The sequence below is a fragment of the Herpailurus yagouaroundi genome, unplaced genomic scaffold (assembly GCF_014898765.1).
Source record: "Herpailurus yagouaroundi ecotype Mexico unplaced genomic scaffold, PumYag 141, whole genome shotgun sequence".
In the NCBI taxonomy this organism is placed as follows: domain Eukaryota; kingdom Metazoa; phylum Chordata; class Mammalia; order Carnivora; family Felidae; genus Herpailurus; species Herpailurus yagouaroundi.
In genome coordinates this window covers 39,634,965-39,661,294 of record NW_024412396.1, presented here as the reverse complement: position 1 = coordinate 39,661,294, position 26,330 = coordinate 39,634,965, and the positions used below count along the sequence as shown (strand labels likewise).

Below are 26,330 nucleotides of genomic sequence, written 5' to 3'. Positions count from 1 at the left end.
AAAATTATTTTAAAAATAAAAACTGTCCCCCAAACTCAATCATTTGACAAACTCAATCATTTGACAAAATTATTTTAAAAATAAAAACTGTCCCCCAAACTCAATCATTTGAACACAGATGTCCATAAAAGTGAAACGCTAGTATGTCACGAAGTGCTATTCCATGTGTCAGCTGAGATGTAATGACAATGTGATCTTCTGAGGAGGACAGCAAAGCCCAGACTGGTCAAGTGGTTAGTATATCTCTCTCCACTGATTTAGGGATGATAAGCAGTCTCCTAGACAGGCTTCAGGTTACTTGAGTTCGTTTTGGAATATGGTCATGGGATCGATGAACTCAATGCTTTTGGCCTCTCTTCCTGATTTTTACACTGAGAGGCAGAGCATGGTGGCTGTGGAAACTGAAAGGATCCCACTGGAAACTGAAGAGTGTGAAAATTGGGACACAATATGCCTTCTTATGAGTTTACAGTTCACATTCTGCCCTGGTTTCTAGACTTTATGGAAGGAAACGCTATGGACCAACTGAGAGAGTGACTCCAACTTCCTCTGTCCCCGAGATCTAGATCTACACTTAAAGATGTGGAGATAATAAAAAGGTTGAAAATTAGGGACAGATAGGAATTTTCTTAACCTAATAAAGCCATCACCAGCAAATACCATACTTAATGGTGAAATGTCAGAGTCATTCTCCTTAAAACCAGGAATGACATGAAGCAGCCAGTTACCGATTCTTCTACTAAAAAATGTTCTGGAGGTACTGACCAGTGTAGAAAGTACAGGAAAAAAAAAAAAAAAGTATGGAAATAAAAGGAAGAAATTAAAAAAAAAAAGTCATTTTTTACAGATGGTGACTGTCCCAAAAGATTATATAGACAAATTATTGGAATTAACAAAACAGTTTAACAAGATGATTGAATATAATATGAATCAAAAATGATCATTTCTAGGCACAAGTGGTAAATAGAAAGTATAATTAGAAAAAGTATTTCAATAGTCTAAAAAATAACATGGAAAAAATAAATGTAACAAAAGATGCTCAATACTAAAGAAAATTATAAATTATTGAATACAACCAAAAGGAGAAACATGCCATATTCAAGAATAGGAGTACTCAATATCAAAAAGATGTTTATTTTCCCCAAATTTATCTATAGATCTGATACTATTCCATTTCTGCAAAGACCTAAAATATCCACAAATAATTGTCAGAGCTGTATCAACTAGGCAGAATATAGTTTGGAAGGTTTTATAAAAATGTGATACTTGAGGGGCGCCTGGGTAGCTCAGTCGATTGAGCGTCCGACTTTGGCCCAGGTCATGATCTCACAGTTCGTGAGTTCGAGCCCCGCGTCAGGCTCTGTGCTGACGGCTCCGGAGCCTGGAGCCTGCTTCGGATTCTGTGTCTCCTTCTCTCTCTGCCCCTCCCCCACTTGTGCTCTGTCTCTATCAAAAACAAATAAAATACATGGGGCGCCTGAGTGGCGCAGTCGGTTAAGCGTCCGACTTCAGCCAGGTCACGATCTCGCAGTCCCTGAGTTCGAGCCCCGCGTCAGGCTCTGGGCTGATGGCTCAGAGCCTGGAGCCTGTTTCCGATTCTGTGTCTCCCTCTCTCTCTGCCCCTCCCCCGTTCATGCTCTGTCTCTCTCTGTCCCAAAAATAAATAAAACGTTGAAAAAAAAAAAAATTAAAAAAAAAAAAACAAAAACAAATAAAATACTTAAAAAAATGTTTGTTTTTTTTTAAATGTGAGATTTGAGCAAAAACTCCAACCCATTTATTGGCTGCTAAAAAAGGAATTCTTTAATAATACTTTACTCTCATTTCAAAGACAAGGTCATTTGTTAAGGAACAGGTTTCAGTGTAATCTCAGAGGCCACATCTTGTATTGCAGAGGAGAGAAACAAACAGAAAGAGGACCTGGAGGAACCCCCCCCCCCAATTCCTAAGAAGAATTTCTGTAAAAGCCTTTCTCAGATTTATGCATGGATCTCAAAGAGCATGAATTCTAATTGCTTTAGAGACCAGGATGTTATTTTAGATAGAAGATAGGGGAAACGATTTCTGACTGAACATGGAAACACGGTTTCAACACAGGATAGAAAGGCAAACACTTCAACGTCTCTGAAAACCGCTAAGTGATTATCTGGAACACGACTTTGCAGCTTTCAATACCTTAATCAGCTCTTTTTCTTTATGGAGGTCCTCATGAAGTTCTGGAAGAGGATCTCTACTTTGTGCCTTTAAAACTTGCAGCCTGCTTTTCAACTCCTTGATTTTCTTTTCACACTGGTCCCAGGTCTATTTGAAAACAGTATTAAAATTGGTAAGTGAAAAAAAAAAATAAATAAAATAAAATTGGTAAGTGCTTTGCTTTTAAGAATGAATCGCAGAAACCAAACAACTCATTTAATCCATTCCATTAAATGTCTTTTTGTAAATCCCACAGAAACCCAGTTCCTTTTCTCAAGAAGACTAGTCTAAAAGCAGACAGAACACCAGTATGGTTCCATACCCCTATTGCAGCTTTATGTGTGGCTGATTTCAACGACTGAGTTGGTTGGCTTTTGCTTCAAAAGATTTCTTCTTCCTTCCCCATATCCTTGATCTAATCTTATTTTTATTTTAGTTTCCGGAAAGTGCACATTTAAAAGGCTACTGTAAGGATTAATTTTTAACACAGTCTTGGGCACACACATCATAAAGCAAAAGCACTCAACCACTTTTCTTGTCTTCTTTCTAATGTCCCTCTGCGCTCGCTCTCTCTCTTTCTGGAAACAGCGTGGCTTTAGTGACCCTTTCATAGTGAAGCTTTGCTCCACATTTCTCACCGCTGCTTTGACTGCAGCCTTCTGCTTAAAGCACTTTACAGTTCATAAAGCATTCTCAACTTCGTTATCTCACTGTAATTATAATAATTTTAGGAGACTGACAGGGTTTCGCATTTTAATTTTTTTTTTTCAACGTTTATTTATTTTTGGGACAGAGAAAGACAGAGCATGAACGGGGGAGGGGCAGAGAGAGAGGGAGACACAGAATCGGAAACAGGCTCCAGGCTCTGAGCCATCAGCCCAGAGCCTGACGCGGGGCTCGAACTCACGGACCGCGAGATCGTGACCTGGCTGAAGTCGGACGCTTAACCGACTGCGCCACCCAGGCGCCCCAGGGTTTCGCATTTTAAAATGAGGCTCAGAGAAAAGTGACTGGCCAAGGATATGTGCTTACAAGCACACCAGTCAAAGGTAGGTCTAAGCCTGCAGTCTGCTTGCCCGCACCCCGTCACCTCTGCGATGCCTTCCTCTCTCTCACAGCATCTCTTTTCCTTTACCCTTATATCACTGAGAAAATAGTTGCCTGCATTTACAAGTTCAGAATGTTTACAATAGATTCACTGGAATAAGTTTCTACTCCCGAGGTTGCTAAAAGTAGACAAACGTAAAGTCAAACATTCCTCAGTACAACTGATACCTAAACACACTTGAGTTGCCCCTATTCTACGGTAACATAGAATTCACATGAGGGGAGGCTGCTTGTCTGCAACATCAACTCTCTGGAACATAACCAAGAAGGAAGTGAAGAGAGAAATGAAACTGAGCCCTTATTTCTCCCCGCAAACCATTAACAAATACATTTACCACCGTGTTTTACAAACAGGGGAAGTGTTCAACAAATATTTGCTAGTTAATGAATTTCACATAGCCCATATACCAAATAAAACTTGGATATTTTATTCATAGGAGAGATGTTCAGGCCCTAACTCAGCACATATTTATTCTTTATTCAAAAACACTAACTCTGGGGGACCCTGGGGGGCTCAGTCGATTAAGCGTCCCACTTCAGTAAGGTCACAATCTCATGGCTTTTGAGTTCCAGCCCCACATCGGGCTCTGTGCTGACAGCTCAGAGCCTGGAGCCTGCTTTGGAGTCTGTGTCTCCCTCTCTCTCCCTGCCCCTCTCCTGCTTGCACTTTGGCTGTCTCTCTTTCAGAAATAAACAAACATTCAAACAAAAAACAAACCATCTCTGATAAGCTTGGTTATCTGGTTTTGGTACACACACAATAGATTAGGAAGTGGGCTATAAGGAGCAGGTATACTCAGAGAAATAAAAATTAAACATAGACCACTTTAAATAATGTTTAGAGAAGAAAATATAAGAAAAATAATAAAAACCACAAAAATATTCGGGCAGTATAGTTGTGTTGGGCCATGGGATCAAAGCAGCTCAGAGTCCTTAAGAATACCTTGATATGTTTTAGTGTAACAAAATAATAATTATTTCCTAATAATGACTCAGAATAAAACATTTTGGTTCTTAAAAATATAATCATAAATTATCTGTGAAACTCTTATACGCACTTCTATGAAAAAGCACATTCTCGGACGACAGAACAAAGAGGAAGTATTACCGTGTTTATTTTCACATACCACACGCAACGTCAGACCATATGTGGAACATTAGTGTTCTGTGCAGAACTTCCATGGAACGTGAACGAGTTTCTTGTTTTGTAAAAGTGAATATAAAATAGAACCTCAAGTATGCATACATTTAACACTGAACTTTCTCAATGTTCGATTATTATTTTGCAACAAATACCTAGTATGATTAGGACTCAAGGTCCCTCGGAAAACTTACAATATTGTGATTTCCTAAAATCGTTCCCATTTTTGCACAGCAAACAAAAATTCTATGTACTGTACCTGAATATCAGGAAAAGTAAACGGTGAGTTTACCTCTATATTGCTCTGCAACTGGGTAATCATCTCTCCTACTTGGAGCTTTGTGTCCTTCCAGTTGTCCTGGAGTTGACTGATTTTCTTGTCAATCAACTCTTTTGTTTCCAGGCTAGCTGTGTTGAGTAACTTTTCCCCAGCTTCTAAGGTGAGTGCATAGGTGATGTGCCGTCTCTGAAAATGAATGTCTTTACTCTAGAAAACCAAAAAACACAAAAAAGTGATTTCCTTAAGCCTTTGCTATCATCCAACTGCGACCGTATGTGTTTGTGAACATTTCCTTCGGAGCTTTTCCTGATGTTAAATTATACATAAATTAGACAGCTCTGATTAGAAAGTGTGCACACGCACACACACACATTCACATCTAAGGTTACGTTTTACACTACTATATACTACACCAAGTAATGTGATCTTAAAATAATTTCCAATGGTTAAGAGACAACATTCTTCGTGTAATGATCAAAGACATAAAGACATAAAAATATATACTTCAAAGACTAAGAGCCTACAAGATAAATAGACCCGAGAGTATTAAGCAAATGATCGGAGTATTAGACCTGAAATTAAGAGCAAATACTCACTACGACCATGGTAGAAGAGTCAGCTTACTCTTAACCCCTGAGAGTCAAATGTGCATATTATGCTACACAGATATAAAAGGAGAGAACAAATAAAAAAGGCAAAATATAAAAAATATACACTTAAACTTATTATGGGCACTTAAACATATGCATCAGCGTATGCCCCAGAGGGACAGCTGTATGACGTTCCATTTAAGTATCGCACAGGTTCTAAAAAAGAGCCTTTTAAAGAGAGTGAAAGTGGGGGAGAGGGGAAGAGGGAGAGGGAAGGAGAGACAGAGAGGGGGAGAGACAGAGAGGGGGAGAGACAAAGAGAGGGGGAGAGAGAGAGGGGGAGAATCTTAAGCAGGCTCCATGCTCAGCACGGAGCCCCACACAGGGCTCGATCCCACAACCCAGGGATCATGACCTGAGCTGAAATCAAGAGTTGGATGCTCAACCAACTGAGCCACCCAGGCGCCTCCAGGCTCTTCTTTAAAGGGACTGAAAATATCTATTTTCACTATAAAAATGAAGTAAACACTTTTAAATTGACTCATACTCCCAAAAACATTTGGTCTCAGGAAAAAAAACAACAACTTAGTTTTCTTTCTTTTTTTTTTTTTTCTGTTCTAAATATGATTTCCTTCATCTTCAAATTTTTCAAGGGAGGCATAATGTAGGCATTTTCTAGAATGGGAACTGATGTTTTAAAAAAAATCAACAGAGTATTGATTTACAAAGGTATTTCTGGGATTACTTGATACAACCCAATACAAAGTAGGAAAGCGGACTGTCCTCTCAGGATCAGACACAAATAAGAGGAACCGTAACTCAGGGAGCATCCTGACACCCCACACTCGTCTTTCCAACGCATAGTATTGCTCGACATGGCCAAAGAGATAGACATCTATAGGCATTTTAGGCTTCTCAAAAGATGTGCTCCTCCTCCAATTTTCCCTGACTTGGTCAACAGCACACTATCCACCAAGATGCTCAAGCCAAAACCCTAGAGTCATCTTGACTTAGATTTTTATTTACCTGCCACATCCAAACGATTAGGAAGTCTTGTAAACTCTATTACAAACACATCCTTTTTCAATCTTCACCATGATCATCCTTTTCTTATCCATCATAACAGCTATCCAAGACTACAGAAATGGCCTTCTAACTGGTTATAGGAGACTGTATTTTTCACAAAATGCCCACAATATTCCTAGTCCTACATGCTCTTCCAGAACCTTGCCATCACTCCCCATCAAGCATTGGGGTCTCTGCCCCCTTCCGTTAATCCTGTGTGAGCATGTGTGATGGCCTTCATTAACAGAGGATGGTAGAAGTGACTTATGTGACTTCTGAGGCTAGGTCTAGAAGGCAGTACAGCGTCTCCCTGGATCTCTTTCTTGGGACGTGCACCTTTGAGTCCACTGAGGAGCCATGTAAGAAGTCTGGCTATAAGAAGCCTTCATGTGGAGAGACCACAGAGCATCATGCTGTCTGAGTCTTTCCCACTTAAGTGCTAGACATGGAAGTGAGGGAGCCCCCACCACCGTCTGACTGAAACTTCCTGGGAGACCCTAAGCAAGAACCACCCAATTGAGCCCTGTTGACCCCGAGTACTTTGAGAGCTAATAATCAATGACGGTTGTTATGCAGCAAGAGATAAGTAATACGCTGGGATTCCTGACTCTCCTTCGGCACCCCTATTATCTATCTTCCCTCAGAGCAGCTGGAGGGTCTTTAAAAAATCCAAATGGTATCAGGGCGTCTGGGTGGCTCAGTAGGTTAAGCATCCAACTCTTGATCTCAGCTCAGGTCTTGATCTCAGGGTCTCGAGTTCAATCCCCGCAACAGGCTCCATGCCGGGCGTGGAGACCGCATTGAAAACAACAACAACAACAACACAAAAACAACACAAATGGCACCATGCTGCCCCTGTTCCAACTGAGGCTTCCGATTACAGGAAGACTATAATCCAGCTACTACATCTCACCTACAAAGCGCTCCTCCCTACTTGCCTCTCAAATTCACTCCCTACCACTGCTGCCTTACTGGTTATACTCCGCTCACACTGGCCTTCTTCCTGTTCCTCTGCCCTGTCAAGTTTGTTCCCATCTTGCAGACTTTGGGGTAAGACATTCCTTCTGTCTGAAAGGTTCTTCTCCAGATTTTTGCATGGCTGGCTCCTTCTCGTCATTCAGGTTTCAGTTTACATGTCATATTCCCAGAGGTCACTCAGTGGAAAGCGGCCACCAGCCCCTTCGTTACTGGTCCTGTTTTAGTTGTCGACATATGCCTTATTGCAATCTGATTATCTTCTTATTTATTGATTTGTCCGACTTCCCACCACCAATCAGATGAATCAGCATTTCCTTGTTTATTAATTTGTCTGCTTGCCTGCCTGAGAGCAAGGCTCTTCTCTTTGCCCATAGCACATGCCCAGCATTTAAAACCGTGCCGGGCACAGAGCAGATATATCCAATTGCTGTCTGATAACTGGATAAATGAATGAAGAGAGTACAGGATTTCAAAAGGGTGGTGTTTCATTTAGCCATGCCTCTACAGTGCAGAGTGGTTCTACAGCTAAACGGAACATGTTTTGGGGACTGCCCACTAACTACTCGAAACCTACGCTCGTTCGGCAACTCTCTGACTGAAAAGTTGGTTGCCCAAGAGCACACTTACCTTGATGAGCATTGAGTGATATGTGGGATTGCCGAGTCACTATACTGTGCACTGAAACTAATACAACACTGCATGTGAACTGGAATTAATACAAACTAATATGACACTGCATGGAACACCGGAATTAATATGAAACAGGAAAAAAAAAAGAGAAAAAAAAAGAGGAAAAAAAATGAGAAAAAAAAGAGGAAAAAAAGAAAAAAAAAGAAAAAAAGAGAAAAAAAAAGAGAAAAAAGAAAAAGAGGAAGAGAAAAAAGAAAAAAAGAGGAAAAAAGAAAAAAGAGAAAAAAAAGAGGAAAATAAAAAGAGGAAAAAAAAAAGAGAAAAAAGAGAGAAGAAAAAAAAAAGAAAACTTGGTTGCCTAAATGAATTTGCCCTTCAAGAGTAAGCAAGAGTTCCACTGTAAATTATGGCACTGGTGGTCAAGTTATTCATCAGTCGGTGCCTTAAAGCTTGGGTGGAAGGAATCTGTCACTGAGACTTGCCCCACTCTACCCACCCATCCCCAACTCCAGCCCTACTCCCGCAGCCTGAGAGAGCCTCGCTATTTCTGGATGAACGGGTAAGATTGGGTTTCGGACGCCACAAGGCCGGGGACAAGGATGAACAGGGTCACGGTGACCCTGGATAGCTGATCCTCCCAGTACAGAGAGCACACCTGAATCGCAATATATTAAAAAAAAAAAAAAACCCACAAAACTTGAGGTGAATGAACACCTTCCCAACGAAGATCGCACTGTAGTCCTCGCGCTGCTACCGTGCCGGCATTACCTTCAGCTCACGGATCAGCCTCCTGGTTTGGGGGAGGCTGTGGCAATCCTGGCTCTTGGCGGCAGACAGCAGGGCGCCGGTGTTGGCGAGGAAGCGGAGCAAATCTTCCGTGGCCGTGGTGAAGTGCCGCCATCGCCCCACCAGCCCATCGATGTGGCTCTTCCTCTGCCGGAGGCTCTGGGCCGCACTCTGCCACCGCTCCTTCAGTTTCGTGAACTTTGAAACAAATTCCAGTCTTGGGAGAAACAAATGGTTAGAGGATCTTGTCACCGACACGTAGAAAAAAGAACTCCCAACGCACCGTAGAAGCTCAGATGTGCTGTTTATATGCATCATTTACAGGGGTGGGGGTTGGGGGGGGGGGAGAAAACCTTTAAAAAAAAAATTTTTTTTTCAACGTTTTTATTTATTTTTGGGACAGAGAGAGACAGAGCATGAACGGGGGAAGGGCAGAGAGAGAGGGAGACACAGAATCGGAAACAGGCTCCAGGCTCTGAGCCATCAGCCCAGAGCCCGACGCGGGGCTCGAACTCACGGACCGCGAGATCGTGACCTGGCTGAAGTCGGACGCTTAACCGACTGCGCCACCCAGGCGCCCCGAGAAAACCTTTTTAAAACGTGTGTACTCTTCAACTTAAAGGTGTTGGGAAATTTAGGGTTGGGGCAGGGGCAGCGTGGGGTTGGCAAAAGGCATTTAGCGGGAGATAGCTGCATGTGACCTGGTATTTTGCCAGCATGGAAAAACTGCATCCTTTAAACAAACGTAAGCTATTTTAACTTGCATTATTCCAAATGCTGTGTGGAAAACTGAATATTGGACCGATGGGAAATGATGAATAGGTACTGTGTAACGTTCTCGATTACTTACTTGCACGCCGTACTTTACAAAATTTCAGCAACAGAGAAGATGCTTTCTGCGACTACTCAACGAGTTCTTTTCCGGATAAATAATAACCCACCACGTGATAAGTAAGCCCTTTTATATGTTATCGGAAAAGCCGTGCTTTGCTGCACGGGTCAAAATCTAGTTTGTCATCCTGGGATGGGGCTGAAGTTATAACTTCAGAGCTAGAAGGAAATGGACTTTATACTTCTTAGCTATGCTCAAAGAAAATTCAGGTATATGGGTGTTAATGGGGAGGAAAAACAATACCAATCAGGACACTTAGAGAAGCATTTCAGAGGCTAGCCCGTCTCAGGGCTCTGTCTGCCATATGTACCAGCTCTGTGAGCAGGTTCATGTCGCCAGGCTGGCGTAAGGGGCTCTTCTCAGCCTGACTGGCACTGCCCAGTGATGCCAACACCGTGTACATAGCAGAGAGAGAAATCCCTTCTTTCACAACTATGTGCTATAGCTACCTGCTGGGAACAGCAGCACTTTAAGAATTATTGTTATTATTTTTTATTTTTTGAGAGAGAGACAGAGAGAGAGAGAGACAGCAAGGGGGATGGGCAGAGGTAGAAGGAGAGCGAGAATCTTAAGCAGTCTCCACACCCAGGTAGAGCCTGACACGGGGCTCAATCTCACGACCGTGAGATCATGACCTGAGCCAAAATCAAGAATTGGACGCTTAACCCACTGAGCACCCAGGCGCCCCCAAAATTATTTTTCAAATAGCAAAATGTCATGAGGCTGCAGACAGAGAGGAAAACACTACAGAAGAATCCTTTGCAGCAAAAACTTAGTTAACTCCACTTGGTGAGTGGGTATTCGCAAAGCACTAATGTAATGTTTGCTAATGCCACCCTTCTATCATACATAGAAGTGCGACTGACATTTCTACGGCCACGTAGCAAGTCCCCATCCTAATAAACAGTCAGAAGACTGGCCTCATGATGGTCTATCAACTGACACGGCTGCAGGTTACCAAAGTGGTCAAGATTCACGTGGAGGGAGGCCAGACCTCACACACACACACACACACACACACACACACACACACACACACACACATCCATCATAAACCCCAGACAGCTTACCTCTTCTCTATTTCTGTGGTGTCCAAGAGTTGTAAGGACTGGGTGACATAAGAATCAGCCACTGTCTGGTTTATAGAAACTTCAGCTTCTAACATCTGCATATGAGTTAAAATAGAAGATATCAGTAGATTCTTTTTATGAACCTGGAGCTTCTATTTCCTATTAAAATCTAAGCTCACAGAGGACATGGGAGACGATGAATTTTCACATTATTTGAGCCTCATTGCAAAAAAGGCTCAACCATCATGTCACCATCACCTATGAATAGAATCTCAGAAGCAAACAGGCATAATAACAAGTACAACTAAAGCCCATATATTGGGCATTTACTATTTGTAAGGCACTGTGTAAAACATGCATTGTCTCACTTATTCCTCAACCTTCAGACTTAAGTACTATTATCACACTAATTTATTTATTTATTTATTTTTTTAATTTTTTTTTTTTCAACGTTTATTTATTTTTGGGACAGAGAGAGACAGAGCATGAATGGGCGAGGGGCAGAGAGAGAGGGAGACACAGAATCGGAAACAGGCTCCAGGCTCTGAGCCATCAGCCCAGAGCCCGACGCGGGGCTCGAACTCACGGACTGCGAGATCGTGACCTGGCTGAAGTCGGACGCTTAACCGACTGCGCCACCCAGGCGCCCCTATCACACTCATTTAAAGATAAGGAAACTAAGACGGAAAGAGGGCTGGTAATTTAATCGAGGTCACTCATTCACGGTTTTTTGTTTTGGTTGTTCAATGAACTTCATTTTCATTGGAGGACCTTAATGTAACGATAAAGACTTAAATCATTTACATTAAAAATTACAGTGACTTAATCATGCACACTTTCAAAATGCAGTATTTGCCTATACCATCAAGAGTATTTCTGAATGCACATCAGTGTAAGCACAGGGAATAACCTCTGTCAAATTATTAAGGCTGCAATTATAATTATGCAATTCAATATTTTAGAGAATTATTCAGTGAATATGCAAAGATGAGTTGAAGTATTTTAGCCTGCTCTTGGTATGTTTGCATCCTATGGAAGCAAAGTTGTGCTAGAAGTTTCCCCTGTTGCAGAAAATCTAGTTCTCTCGTTAATAAAATAGAGCACTAAAACAAAATGTTGAAATTTATGAAATGTGTGAGAGTTTTACAAATAATCAATTGGCAAATGAATCTGCTTAAAGTCCTATATTCGATTGTTAGGGACTGATCGATTTAAATAGACTGCAATGAGTATCTTTCCTTGACTCCTGCCCCAGGGTGAATGTACAAAGCAGCGGAGAGCACAGGTTTACCTCGTATGTTTTCTGCTGTTCCAGGAGAGCTGGGAGGCTGTCAGCCATAGTCACCTTGAGCGTCTCTTCCGTCTTCTCCAGAAGCTGGACCCATTTTTCACAGCAATAAAGAAACTTTTCATTCAATCCTGTTGCCTGAAGCTCACTACAAAGGTTTATACACAGACAAAACAGAACCATAAAACAATGACATTACTGAGCTCAAGTCAATAATTTTAGCTTAACTGAAACAGAATGAAAGAGGTGGGATGCTCTGACCTGCAGCGTTCCAGGGCTGTTGCCGTGGCCCGAATCCACTGTCGGTTCACATTTTGTAACGTCTTTGTGGCTATGTCACTAAGGGGGAGTTTGAGGCTTACTTCATTCAAATGTTCCACATCAGGTGACTGGGCTGTCAGTGCCAGCACATGGTTCTATTAAAAAAATTAAATTTCAGGTTTCTGGAGGCCAATAAGATATCTGGAAGATGAAAAGGACTCAGAGATCCTGCAGACCATCCTTATCTCAAAAATGAGGGAAAACTGGGAACCTCAATAGGTAGATGACTTACCCATGATCAAACAGCCAGTTAGTATTAGACTTGGACCTAAACCCTGGGCTCCCAATCCTGTGGCTTTTCTAGAATAAGTGCACACAGAATAAGTGCACACACGGTCAGCACCACAATGGCCCAGGAAATAGAAAATGATCTCAGATTTTGCCTTTGAGGGAGATGGAAATGAGATAGGAGTTTTGTCTTTTTTTTTTTTTTTTTTTTTTTTTTTTTTTTTACAGGACCCATTTTGGACTTCAAAAGTCCTATGTATTCTGCCAACTTGACCTTCAACAGATCACAAAGCCAATGAAAATTTAGTCCTTAAAATGACCCTAGTAAAGCATGGTCCTTAAACATCTATATTTTGAAAGAACATGAAATCATGTGAAAGAAAACGCATCAAAATTTTATTTTTAAAATATTCCAGGGACAGCATGTAGGTCAATGGTATTTTAAGCAAACATCCTCGACAATATCCGTGCTATCACTACAGAACTCTGCCATCGCAGTCTAGGTCAGGGTCAGCAAACTTTTTCTGTAAAGGGCCAGCTCATGAATAATTTAGCTTTCATGGGCCGTATGATCTCTGTCATAATTATTCACCTCTGCCGCTGCAGCATGAAAATTCCCACAATTAATAAATCAAAGGGCATGACTGTGTGCCAATAACAGTTTACACAAACTGGTGGAAGATGGGATTTGGATAGTGTGCCATAGTTGGCTGACTCTTGATCTAGGTTATGGATATCAGTCCTTAGGAGTTTGTACGACCCAGAATTCTTTAATTCTTCCATTCGTTGTTACTTATACTAAACTTACTAAGGTAATAAAGAAAAAAAATACAGAATTAATGTAATAGGGTATTTTATTTTTGACCTTTAGCGAACCAGAAAAATTCAATTAATCACAACAGCCAATGCCTAGATTATTCTAGTTCACTGAAGCTAATTAGTAAAGACGTCAAAAACTTTTAAATCTACTAAATTTACGGTGGCATATTACTAAAATAGATCTCTATGTTGTCATACTTTTCTAGACCTTATGGAAAATAAGGCAAGAATGAATGGCATATATATGACCATGCTCAAGGGGCACCTGGGTGGCTCAGTCAGTTAAACGTCCACCTCTTGATTTTGGCTCAGGTTGTGATTTCATAGTTTACAGATTCGAGCTCTGCATCAGGCTCTGCATTGGGAGTGTGGAGCCGCCTTGAGATTCTCTCTCTCTCCCTCTCTCTTGGCTCCTGCCCTCTTGCACGCTCTGTCTCTCTCAGAATACATAAACTTCTTTTTTTTTAAATGACCATCCTCAAGAGTGAAGACATCAACAGATTCTGTAACTTAATAGTTATTAGCTTATTTTTTTATCCCATGGTGAGTCTAAGCCCTAAGGAAACACAAACATTGGCAATACCAGGAATAACTCAGGATTTTCTTCTTTTTCTTGATGGTAGAGTTTATCCAAATGCTCTTCTTCATGCGTAATGAGACCTTTTAAAGATTCCAGCCGTTCCCCAAAATCCTTGAACTGCGACAGGACAAACTAGAACAAGAGAGACTTTCATTAGAAATAATTTTCATGTGCATACACAACAAAATGAAACATAGTCTTGGGAGCTGATAAAAGCTCAAGGTGTTTTCGATGCCCAGCAGCTCATTATTATCTTGACTATTCAGAGGTGAATATTCAGAAGACTCCTGGTTTTTTTATTTTGTGCCTCTGGCAAAGCACTGAGCCTTCAGGGATGAATGGATTACCCTCTGGAGGGGGCATATAGAAGAGGGTTAGTGAGCACTCTGCTCCCTCAGTGTTGCTATTGATATTGAAAAGGGACATTGGAGCTCCATGGCCTTTTATGCAGGTTTTTGACAGCTCAGGCACTAAAGGCTTTTCAAAAAATGAATAAAGAATACAACAAATGGCTCTGGTTTAAGCAGCTACTTCTAGGACTCAAGTACCCCACTTGGAGATCCAAATAACTGTGAGATCTGAACAGAATAAGGAATATAATATCCTACTTCTTAAGCCAACATGTTCAATTAAGAAGAGATGCTTGCTTAAGATCTGCCCATTGCTCACTTAATTGAACAGTCACATCAGGGAATCTTTATGTTCAGGGCATCTTGATTGTGTAGTTTCCCCGAGGAGCAGCCCGGAAAGTACTAATAACTAGTACTTCATCAGATATAAGGAATTGAGGGTAGCTTGCAAATGTCCAAGACTACAAGTTGAATGGAAAAAGGACATGAACCTCAAACTCATTAGCTTTCACGAGCAGCATCTTTTCCAAGTAAGAAACCCTCTGGAGGGAGTGCAGTTGTGTAGAGAGGGGCACGTAGGTACTGGACTCTGTGAGCTGTGGAAGTCGATCCAGGAGAGCAGAATTCTGGAGAAAGGCTTCTTTCGTCTTCTGTACGTCATCCTGCAGTTCCTGGAGAAGCAACAGTGATCAGAAAACATTTCCTCCTCGTGTCACAACATAAATTCCTATCTCTGGGACTCCATCAACATCTAGGAGAATTTCTGCCCTAAAATTGTGGGTGTGGCTTTTTGTCATTGTTTATTTCAAAGAGCTGAAAAAGCTAAGCTTTCGTTATATGACGCACATCACTGGCGCTCCTCTGAAACATGTCATTTCCGACCTAAAACTGACAACTAATCAACAGAGTTGGGGCTTCCAATGTGCAGAAACTGAAGACCACCCGGGTAGAGTCCTATGTTTTATGTTTCTAATCATCAAACACTATAACGATCCATTTAGGGCCATTTTAAGAATCAATGCAACTCTGTCCTCTGTCTGAGACTTTATGACATAAACGGATTCATTTGCAGAGACCATAGAACCTCATTAATCAAGCTGATGTTAGGGCTACTCTATAAATGTGGTGTATGCAAAATTTGTTGAAACAACAAATTAGGTAGAAGTTGATCAGAAATACAGATCACATTTGTTGCACTAAGTGGATTCATATTTTTTTATTTGACCTTTGGATTCAGAAGCTACAGAATGTATCTGGTCACCCAGTTTAAAACTAGAGAGTATTCACTTTCTGGGCACTCATTATAATAGGACAAGATTACAGAGGAAATTATACAACACTTAAATATAGTCTAAAAATGATCATACCCATAGAAAAGCCACATTAACATGGCATGAATCCATGATTATTTCTAAAGCAAGGGATTCAACATCTATTATTCTTAGATGATCACACTCAGTTGAGACACTTTTGCCTTTATTTGAGAGACCTTGTATGAGGCTTTTGCTTTAGAGTTTTACCTGCTAAAATGAAAGGGGAAACTTGGAACAAGGACCCTTGACCCAGCTACCTGTTGCCTAGACTTTGCTTCTGAGTCACCACTTGGCCCTCCCAACCCTGCACATCACAGCATGTTCACGTCCTACATGGCCTGCTCATGCACCTGTCCTGACCCACTTCTTTGTCCCTGTGGTCTGTCTAGTCCCTGGGTCATGGCCCTCTCTGTTGGGCTGTCTTGGCCTTCGTTTTCCCAATGGGCTTTGCAACCACCTTTACATCCTGCAGGGCCCGGGTCAGGATCTCTGCCAGGTTGTTTCCAGACATGTTGACGTTTTCGAGCTGTTGGTACTTTGCTTCCTGCTGCTCCAGCCTTGCTGCAGCTTCGGTGTGAGCACTGTTATGGGTCTTCCAGAGCTGCAACAGACTCTGGGCCTTCTGCAACTGCTCTGCAATGTCTTGGTTTACCTGGGTCCACCTGTCAGAACAACATGAACAAAAGGGCCCTCATACCATCCTTCCCTTTGCAGCAAAAGCACACTGCACACATTCTACCAGTAAGTCAAGAGCAGATGGGTTGTTAAGGCACAAATGCCTTTTTTAACTAACGTATCACCATTATATAAACAAAAACAGCAGTCCAAATTAAGATATTTACTTGACTTTATAATTATCAACAAAAACTACCAAATTTGTGATTGGCATGATCTATTGTATTACGAATGTCTGTTAGGCAAAGGTAGAGAAATTGATGAAAACTTCTCCACATGGGAGGGGTTTACATGGGGGGGGGTCTTTAAATGGGCCTTATTTAAATTGAGTTTATGCCAAGTTTATTTTTTAATGATAAAAGCAACATGTTCCTTATATAACAGTCAAATAGAGGAAATTGTTTTTATTCCATATACAGACTGAATAACCTCTCTTTCCCATGTGACTTAAAAATTTCCCATTATTAATAAAAAAATCAGTCTAATTTTATTTGTTAAGTCAGTCTAATTTTAAATGGCTGTACACAACAGGCTTTAAGTGGTCTGTTTTTTAATTACCAAACTCAAGTTTAGTATGGGTATTGAAATAATTTTTAATTTGTGCTTTCAAATCTAATGCTCAGATACAACTTTGTTCCAAAGACCTTTTCCCACATGTCAAGATACTGGTCTTACACTAGATTTCTGAGAGAATTAATTTGGTCAAAGAACAAGAACGTGTAAACATTTTTAAGGTTATAGCTATATATATGGTCAAACTAGCTTTCTGGAAGCATTTTAATATTTACATTTTACCTGAAACACATAAGAATGCTTGTTTCATGATAGCCTTGACTCTGCTAAATAGATGGAAAAGGTGAAAAATGGCACAGTTGCTTTATTTTTATGCATTTCAAAATCTTACCAGAATAATGTTTTTCCTAAACAGTATTTTCCCCAATTATAATAGAACGTGCACTCATCATGAAAGAAAACAAAATCCCACCAACCACGTATGTTTAAATCTATCTATCCCTATATCTGTACCTACATTATACCTCACCTTCCTACCTACCTCCTTGCCTACCTACCTATAAAGAGAAGGTTATAAAAAAACAAAAAACAAAAACACCCCCTGACATCTCATTGATCTATAGATAACTACTGTTAGCATCTTGGTGCTGTCTTCTTCAACCTTTTTCAACAAGCCTTCTGATACGTTCTTGTGGCAACAATTGAACGTGAATGTGTAGCAGCGACAATTGAATCCCTTCAATAGCAAACTGCACCGCCATGTTTTGAGGGTGGGTCCAATACTGTAAATGGCATCACAGACATGTCTATGCTCCTCCTTACTCCCCCTCCTTCCCTTCTTCCAATAAGGACTGGATCATGAGCTGAGGATGTCACTGCAGCGTATGTAAATTTGATGCCTCTTGTTCACAACGCTTGTCCAAAGTGGATTTACCAGAGAGGCTGAATCTACATGGAGGAAGGGTGGAGGACACTGAGGGTAGCTTAATCTCTTCATCGCTGGCTTAAAAATCAAATTCTCTTCAAGCTGAATTTCATATCCCATTCGGCAAAATTAAAGGCTTGCAATTAACCAGGGCCACCCTCCTTAGAAGGAGCTTTCCACCATAAGCAGTTCATCAAAGAATTCCTTCCAATCTCACAAATCACGTCCCCTCAAGAGGGATAATAACATCCCCTTTCTTCCATCTTAGGTTTCCAGTGAAACACATTGTCCTTCTGAGCACCCTGTACTCTGTCTCAGCCTGGGAGTTTGGTATCCATGAGGATCGCACTGGGCAGTTGGTCTATACCCTCTGAAAGCGGCTACCCAGGCTACGAGGGAAGTAATTGCCTTCAGAAAATCAAGTCTTACGTAAACGAGATGCTTCAAAGCAAAAGAACCACAGTAACACAAAACCAGATTATCTCAGATGCCGAAGCTTTACAAAGCTGACGTCGCTTCGCAACTCCAGTGGCGCAATCAGCCCGCGGTACTTATACAAAGCTGATGTCACTTCATTCACCACGTGTACTGAGATAAGGAAATCTATCTCCTCTGTTATCCCATCTGTATCTTAAAGCATACCTGGCATGAGTATTTTGGCATTTCTCTTCGATTATTTCAGCAACCGAGGGGCAGCGATCTTTGAGTTTTCGAATCACCTCCTGCAGTTTCTCCCAGCTTGCTTCACTGCTCTCAGCTTCATCTTGAAGAGACTGAGAAGAACAGAGCAGAAACATTCACTTCAGAATGGCCTGGCCACATCCAAGGGAGGCAGCTGCTTTTCAGCACGTCTGCTACATCACAATAATATTAACGCTCAGGACCTAATAGGACTGGGGAAAATTACTAGAAATGTGAAGAGGAAACCCACTGAGGAGGCATCCTTTCATCTGAGGCTACAACATTAAAAAGTATGCTAACACGGGGAGCCTGGGTGGCTCAGTCGGTTACGCGCCCGACCCTTGATTTTGGCTCAGGTCATGATCTCATGGTTTGCGAGTTTGAGCCTTGCACTGGGCGCTGCGCTGACAGCACGGGGCCTGCTTGGGATTCGCTGTCTCCCCTCTCTCTGCCTCTACCCCCCTCACGCTCTCTCTGTCTCCAAATAAATAAATAAACTTAAAAAAAAAAAAAAAAAAACATGCCAACACACACCCCCCAAAAGACCAAACTTTTAAACTGTGAGATAATATGGACATGAATAATAGAGAAAAATCCAATGTAAACTTTGGAGCCGCTCATCTGGCTCATTTTGGAATTCCATGTCCTCCTTTTGACGCTGCTATTTAAGACGCTGTTTTGCGCTTCTCTGTGGACAGCACAAAGGCAGCTGTGTCCATTTCCGCACCTGCCTCCACCGGAGGTCTTCTGCCAACCAGGCAGCACCGTGCCACGATCTGCTGAATTTACCTGGAGGTTCTGCACCTGGCATCCTAAGGCCTCTAATGACAAAAGCCCAGGCTTGCTGTGCTCCATGCAGTACCAGAATCGGATTGTCATCGTTGCCACCTCGTCATACAGGCTTTCGTAAATCTTCCACTCCTGCAAAACAGACTGCGTGGAGGTCTTGAGCTCGTTGACCTATGTGAAAAGTGCAAAGATATTTAGAAACTCATTGAGAAGAGGCTCCCTCATCATTTTGTTCCCTTCTAAGGATTCTACCATGGTATCTAATTTAGGCATTTCAGCTTGTGAGTATGGGGGAAGGGGCTCCTGGGTGGCTTGATCTCGGCTCAGGTCCTGATCTCAGGGTTTGTTGAGTTCGAGCCATCTATCAGCATAAAGCCTGCTTGGGATTCTGTCTCTCCCTTTCTCTGCCCCTCCCCCCACTCACTCTCTCTTGGTCTCTCTCTCTCTCTTTCAAAATAAATAAACTTAAAAAAGAGAGGGTATTGGGAGAGCTTCAGTGATTAACTGAGGTGGGAAGAGTAGTCAATAAACAAAAAAGATCAGAGAAGACTGAGTTTTAAAACAGGTGAATGAAAACGAGATCTGAAGCCAGAGGGACCAGCAGGGACAGAGTTCAGCCTACTGGGAGACAGCCGAGGGAGGGAATAATGGATGAGGAACAGAATCTGTGAGTACATATTTCAGCAACACCTAATTAGCTTTCTGATCATGGGCAAGTTATTGAACCCTTGAGTCGATTTCCCTACTCACAAAACAGATACAGTAAATAGAAACATAAATAAAATAGTGTCTGTGGAAATATTCTGCAAACTGTAAAGCACTGTAATTGTCAAATTACTGTTACTGGCACCTGAGTCCGCATAAACTGGAGAGGAATGTGCTCAGTCAAAATGATGAGCAAGTGAAAGTAGGAGGAAATGAGATGATCTCAGATACAATTGCGAATATGTAAGTATGTATATTTTTATATGTTGCATAAAGAACATTTACAACTCAACAGTAAAAAGACAAATAACCAAAGGATTAAATTGGGCGAAGGATTAGATATCTACTAAAGAACATCCACAGTCCTTAGAGAAACATAAATCTATATGACAATGAGATGCCATTTCACATCCACTAAGATGTCTATAAATCCAAGTTGGGTAATAATCAGTGTTGGCAAGACTGTGGAAAAACTGGAACGTTCATATATTGCTGGTGGAAACATAAAACCGTACAGCCTCTGTAGAAAACGGTTTGGCAGTTCCACAAAAAGTTAAGTATAGAGTTATCATATGACCCACTAATTCCACTCTTGGGTATATACCCCAGAGAAATGGAAGCATATGCTCATATAAAAATCTGTACACAAATGTTCATAGCAGCAGATTCATAATAGCTTAAAAGTGGAAACAATCCTGGGGCGCCTGGGTGGCTCAGTCAGTTAAGCGTCCGACTTCAGCTCAGGTCATGATCTCGAGGTTCATGAGTTCGAGCCTTGCCTCGGGCTCTGCGCTGATAGCTCAGAGCCTGGAGTCTTTTGGATTCTGTGTCTCCCTCTCTCTCTGCCCCTCCTCCACTCATTCTCATTCTCATTCTCTCTCTCCCTCCCTCAAAAATAGGTAAAACATTAAAAAAAAATTTTTTTTTAAAGTGGAAATAACCCCAATGTCCATCAACGAATAAACTGTGGAATACTATTCATCCATAAAGTTCTGAAACATACTATAATATTGATGTTGGAAACATGCTAAAACAGACAGATAAGACCACGTCGTATAATTCCACGGGTATGAAGTGTCCAGAACAGCACATACATAAGAGATAGCAAGTAGATTAGTGCTTCCAGGGATGAAAGGTAGGGAAGAATGAAAAGTGAGTAATGGGCGTTTCTTTTTGAGTTGACAAAAATGTCCCGGAATTAGAGAGTAGCGATGGTTGTGTATCTCTGTGAATATACTAAAAACCATTGGGTTATACACTCAAAAGGTAAGTTTATGGTATCATCTCAATTTAAAATAAGGATCTGGGTATAAATGGAGTGTGATCAGTATGTTGGCCCAGCTTTGCTTATGATGTGATGTCAAGTTTTGGATGTAACCGTACAGGCCTGTATTCAGGCCCTCTGTTCTCTGCTTAACATCTACAGGGAGCTGCCTCAAACCCTGCCCCAAACAGAGATGGATCAAAAACAACCTGGGATGCCAAAACGTCAGTCTCACACTGGCAACTGCGTAGCCCATATGTCTTTATATGGGCTGAATGGCTCAGAAAAACAATCCACCATTAAGAAAGAATAAAAGACAGTAAGGGAAAAAAGGAGGCAGGACGGGAACTCCTTATAGATGTGCCTTTTTTTTTTCTTTTATTTTTTATATTTTGTTTATTTTTGAGAGAGAGAGAGAGAGAGAATGCAAGCAGGGGAGGGGCAGAGAGAGGGGGAGACACAGAATCCGAAGCAGGCTCCAGGCTTGAAGCCGTCAGCACAGAGCCCAACGCGGGGCTCGAACCCATGAACTGTGAGATCATGACCTGAGCTGAAGTCGGACACTCAACTGACTAAGCCACCCAGGCGCCCCTAGATGTACCTTTTGGAAGCTTGGGGCCTATCTGGGTGGCAGGGGTGATCCTGACACACAGGTGCCTATAGGCACATGGCTGCATAAGGCACTGTCATGGTCCAAGGACTTCATGGCTCCCACATACAAAGTTGGTGCAACTTCTGGTGCACTTAAGGGCAACCCTTCGAATATTACAGCTTCAGGGAAAAGAAATGGCACATGTGGTTTGGGGGAAAGGATAAGAAAACCATTAAGCAAAATTCACTACGCAAGAAACAAGAAGGAACATTTTCAGAATGTTAAAAGTACAATCAGCCAGTAGGGCAGCACTGAGTGCCATATAGGCATTGCTACAAAGGTAGAAAGACGTAGGTATTATCATCCCTATTTCATAGACCAGGAAATTGAGGCTTCACGAGGTTAAGCACCTGCCCTAGGACGGAGATACAAAATGGGGCTGCTAAGATTTTTCTTTAGGCAGAGACTTAAAGCCCTTGTTTTTATTTTTTATTGTTTTGTTTTTGTTTTGTTTTTAAGCCCTTGTTTTTTTTTTTTTGTTTTTTTTTTTTTTAATTTTTTTTTTTCAACGTTTATTTATTTTTGGGACAGAGAGAGACAGAACATGAACGGGGGAGGGGCAGAGAGAGAGGGAGACACAGAATCGGAAACAGGCTCCAGGCTCTGAGCCATCAGCCCAGAGCCCGATGCGGGGCTCGAACTCACGGACTGCGAGATCGTGACCTGGCTGAAGTCGGACGCTTAACCGACTGCGCCACCCAGGCGCCCCTAAGCCCTTGTTTTTAAAGACGAGGCTCTACTAACTCTGGAGAACTTATGGAAGGATGATGTAAGTTGTGTGTTTTCTACATTAAAAAGAAAAAAAAAAAAAAAAAAGCTTTGGAGCACCTGACTGGCTTAGTCGGTACAACATGTGACTCTCATCTTGGGGTCATGAGTTGGAGCCCCAAGTTGGGGCTAGAGATAACTTTAAAAAATAAAAAAAATAAGTAGGTTTATTGAGATATAACTCACAGTCCATACAATTCACCTATTTGAAGTCAAGTCACCAAAATCAGTGTTAGGACATTTGCATCACCATGAAAAGAAACCCCATACCCACTAGCAGTCACTCCTCATTCTTCTCTAACCCTTTCTCAGCCAAAGTCTACCTTTCGTCTTTAAAGAATTTGCCTATTAAGGACATTTCATATAAGTGGAATCATACAACATGTGGTTCTTTGGCAACTGCCTTCTTTCACTTAGCGTGATGTTTTCAAGACCATCAGTGTTGTAACAAGTATCAGTACCTCATTCTTTCTTATGGCTGAATAATATCCCGTTGCACGGAAATACTATCTATCTATCTATCTATCTATCTATCTATCTATCTATCTATCTATCTGAGTAGGCTCCACACCCAGTGTGGTGCCCAATACAGGGCTTGAACTCACAACCCTGAGTTCGAGACCGGAGCTGAGACCAAGAGTTGGACTCTCAAGAGACTGAGCCACACAGGCACCCCTTGATATACCATTTACCTATCCATTTATAAACCGAGGGATGTTGGGATTGTTTCTACTTTTTGGCTATTATGAATCACCCTGCTGTGAACATTATTGTGTAAGTTTTTGGTGTGGACACATGTTCTCCTTTCTCTTGGGTACTTACGAGTAAAGTTGTTGAGTCCTAAGATAACTCTATGTTTAAATATTTTAGGACTTGCCACACTCTTTTCCAAAGCAGCTGCTCCATTTTGCATTCGCTGGCAGTGTATGTATGACAGTTTCAAGGTCTCCATATCCTTGCTAACATTTGTTATTTTCTGCCTTATTATTATCACTACGGAGGTGGGTATGGAGTATTTCATTGAAGTTTTGAATTATATTTCCTTTATTAATGATACTGGGCATCTTTTCATGTACTTATTGACCATTCATACCTTCTTTAGAGAAATATCTATTCAGATCACTTGCTCATGTTTTCCCTTTGGTTATGTCCTTTATATACTGTAGACACAAGCCCCTAAGTATGTAAATATTTTCGTCCATTCTGTGGTTTGTCATTTCACTTTGTTGATGATATCCTTTGAAACACAAAAGTGTTTAGTGTTGATGAAATCCAGTTTTTTCTTGTGCTTTTGTTGTCATATCTAAGAAACTATTGCCTAATCCAGTCAGGAAGATTTCTGCCTCTGTTTTCTTCTAAGAGTTCTGTAGTTTTAGCGTTTACATCTTTGATCCATTTAATTTTTATATACGGTGTGAAGGTGGGGTCTAACTTCATTCTTTTGAATGTGGACATACAGCTGTTCTAGTACCGGTTTTGGAGAAGACTATCCCCCCCGCCTCCCACCCTGGATTTGTCTTGGCATCCTAGTCTAAAAATTAGTTGATTATTGGGGCGCCTGGGTGGCGCAGTCGGTTAAGCGTCCGACTTCAGCCAGGTCACGATCTCACGCTCTGTGAGTTCGAGCCCCGCGTCAGGCTCTGGGCCGATGGCTCAGAGCCTGGAGCCTGTTTCCGATTCTGTGTCTCCCTCTCTCTCTGCCCCTCCCCCGTTCATGCTCTGTCTCTCTCTGTCCCAAAAATAAATAAAAAACGTTGAAAAAAAAATTTTAAAAATTAGTTGATTATAATGTGAGGGTTTATTTCTGGACTCTTAATTCTATTCCATTTATCTAGATGTCTATCTTTTACATTAGTACTATCTGCATGTTTTTACTTGCATTATCTCAATCTTCTCTATCCCAACATTTTTATCATAATTCACTGTGTGGTGGGGTGCTTGGGTGGCTCAGTTGGTTGAGGGTCCAACTTCAGCTCAGGTCATGATCCCATGGTTTGTGAGTTCGAGCCCCTGATTGGGCTCTCTGCTGTCAGCGCCGATCTCGTTTCAGATCCTCTGTCCCCCCTCTCTCTGCACCTCCTTCACTTACACTCTCTCAAAAAATAAATAAACATTAAAAAAAATCACTGTGTTGTGATTATCTATTCAAGTATGTTTTCTCTGGTGGTCTGCGAGCCCTTTGACGGTAGGATCCATTTATTTTCTCGTTTATCTTTGTACTGTTGGCAGTGAACATAGTGACTCACAGAAGATATGTTCAACAAATGACTCACACAAGATATGGTAAGCTCATCTCTATCTTTCCTGCCCGAGTTCTGGGGGAAAAATGAGGCCGAGGGTCACCAATGAATTTCATTTATACAGGTTATTCCCAATTGCCTCTTGGAACAAATAGTCAAAAGTAGATTTTAGTAGATGACAAATAATCCACAATAAGGACTTCTGGGAAATATGGACACACCTACAATTGGCTAGTATTTAGTTTTCTCCCTCCATTTGTGAGGAGCCAACAAGGTTGCAGTATGTAGAGATGCCTGCCTTTTCTCTTTTGCTGCTCTACTCCTGGAAGGGGTAAAGGCAGACTTTAACATATCTTTCCTAAGCTGACCAGACATCTTCCACACTCCTCCTCTTTACTTTCTCTTCACCGCAAACTGTGTTCTCCTCACCTCTGGAATTCTCCATATGCTGACCATGCTTCTAGCTTAATAGAGGTTACAAGAGACGGGATCATTCCCTGCCCAAGGCACCTCCCTGGATGTGCTTTCTCATAGCTGCCCCTGTATATCTGCCCAGGAAACAGTGCCAGATGCTCTGTTGGGGCGGGGGGTGGAGACATTTTTGTCTGTGAGTACGTTAGACAAAACAAAGATAACCAAGTGGATTTCTAGCTTGCCAATGGTGTTGGAATTGGTGGCTACACCTCCATCCGGTGCCAAAAAAAAGGGGGGGGGGGATTTGAAATGCCTTTCTCTATTTCACTTCAGTATTTCTCTAAGCAACTCTTCAGTTTTTGATATGGAGTGAGTTTCCGTGACTAAACACATCAACAAAAAGATGAAAGAAGGCTATATAAGGAGAAATAGTGTACTTCAAATGAAATGAGTTCTAGTACCTGGCTGATAACACTGCTTCTCTTTTGAAATAACCCATCAATTCTGGATGCTGTGTCTTCTAACAATGGCATGGTCCCACTCTCCGAAGTCAGGTAACATTGTCTCAACTCATCAAGGGCCTTGGATTTACTTGCCAGTTGATTTTCTATATCCTGGAAGGGCAAGAGGAAAAAGTTTGCATATGCACAACATTACGGAACAATAAGGTGTAAGTAAGAGACAGGAGTTTGGCCTCTTCGAGTAAAAATGGCATTACAATATGTAATTAAATAACATCACATCAAAGACATTTTAATAATACATTTGATTCCATTTTTGCACTTATTACAGTATGAATTTTTATGATAAGTTTAATTATTACATGTATCTAGATTAAAAAAATTTAATATGTATTTTTGATAGAGAGACAGAGCGCAAGCAGGGGAGGCGCAGAGAGAAGGAGACACACAATCCGAAGCAGGCTCCAGGTCCTGTGCTGTCAGCACAGAGCCCGACGCGGGGCTCGAACCCACAAACCACGAGATCATGACCCGAGCCAAAGTCAGACGCTCAACCGACTGAGCCACCCAGGCACCCCTAGATTTTAGAATAGTCTAGGTAATAAGTCCTCA

General features: G+C 41.6%; 1 protein-coding gene across 9 annotated transcripts in view; it reads right to left on the bottom strand.

The window, feature by feature from the left end:
* Window positions 1-26,330, bottom strand: part of SYNE2 (spectrin repeat containing nuclear envelope protein 2) — a 342,419-nt gene that overhangs the window by 47,027 nt on the left and 269,062 nt on the right. For all 9 annotated transcript variants that reach the window (XM_040477361.1, XM_040477354.1, XM_040477357.1 and 6 more), the window contains 12 exons: window positions 25,719-25,871; window positions 19,215-19,385; window positions 18,387-18,517; window positions 16,089-16,293; window positions 14,810-14,989; window positions 13,972-14,100; window positions 12,282-12,436; window positions 12,024-12,168; window positions 10,733-10,827; window positions 8,753-8,987; window positions 4,734-4,928; window positions 2,176-2,301 (listed from right to left, as the gene is read on the bottom strand). In XM_040477361.1, coding sequence (XP_040333295.1) covers window positions 2,176-2,301; window positions 4,734-4,928; window positions 8,753-8,987; window positions 10,733-10,827; window positions 12,024-12,168; window positions 12,282-12,436; window positions 13,972-14,100; window positions 14,810-14,989; window positions 16,089-16,293; window positions 18,387-18,517; window positions 19,215-19,385; window positions 25,719-25,871 — 1,920 coding nt within the window. The remainder of the gene's footprint in view (window positions 1-2,175; window positions 2,302-4,733; window positions 4,929-8,752; window positions 8,988-10,732; window positions 10,828-12,023; window positions 12,169-12,281; window positions 12,437-13,971; window positions 14,101-14,809; window positions 14,990-16,088; window positions 16,294-18,386; window positions 18,518-19,214; window positions 19,386-25,718; window positions 25,872-26,330) is intronic.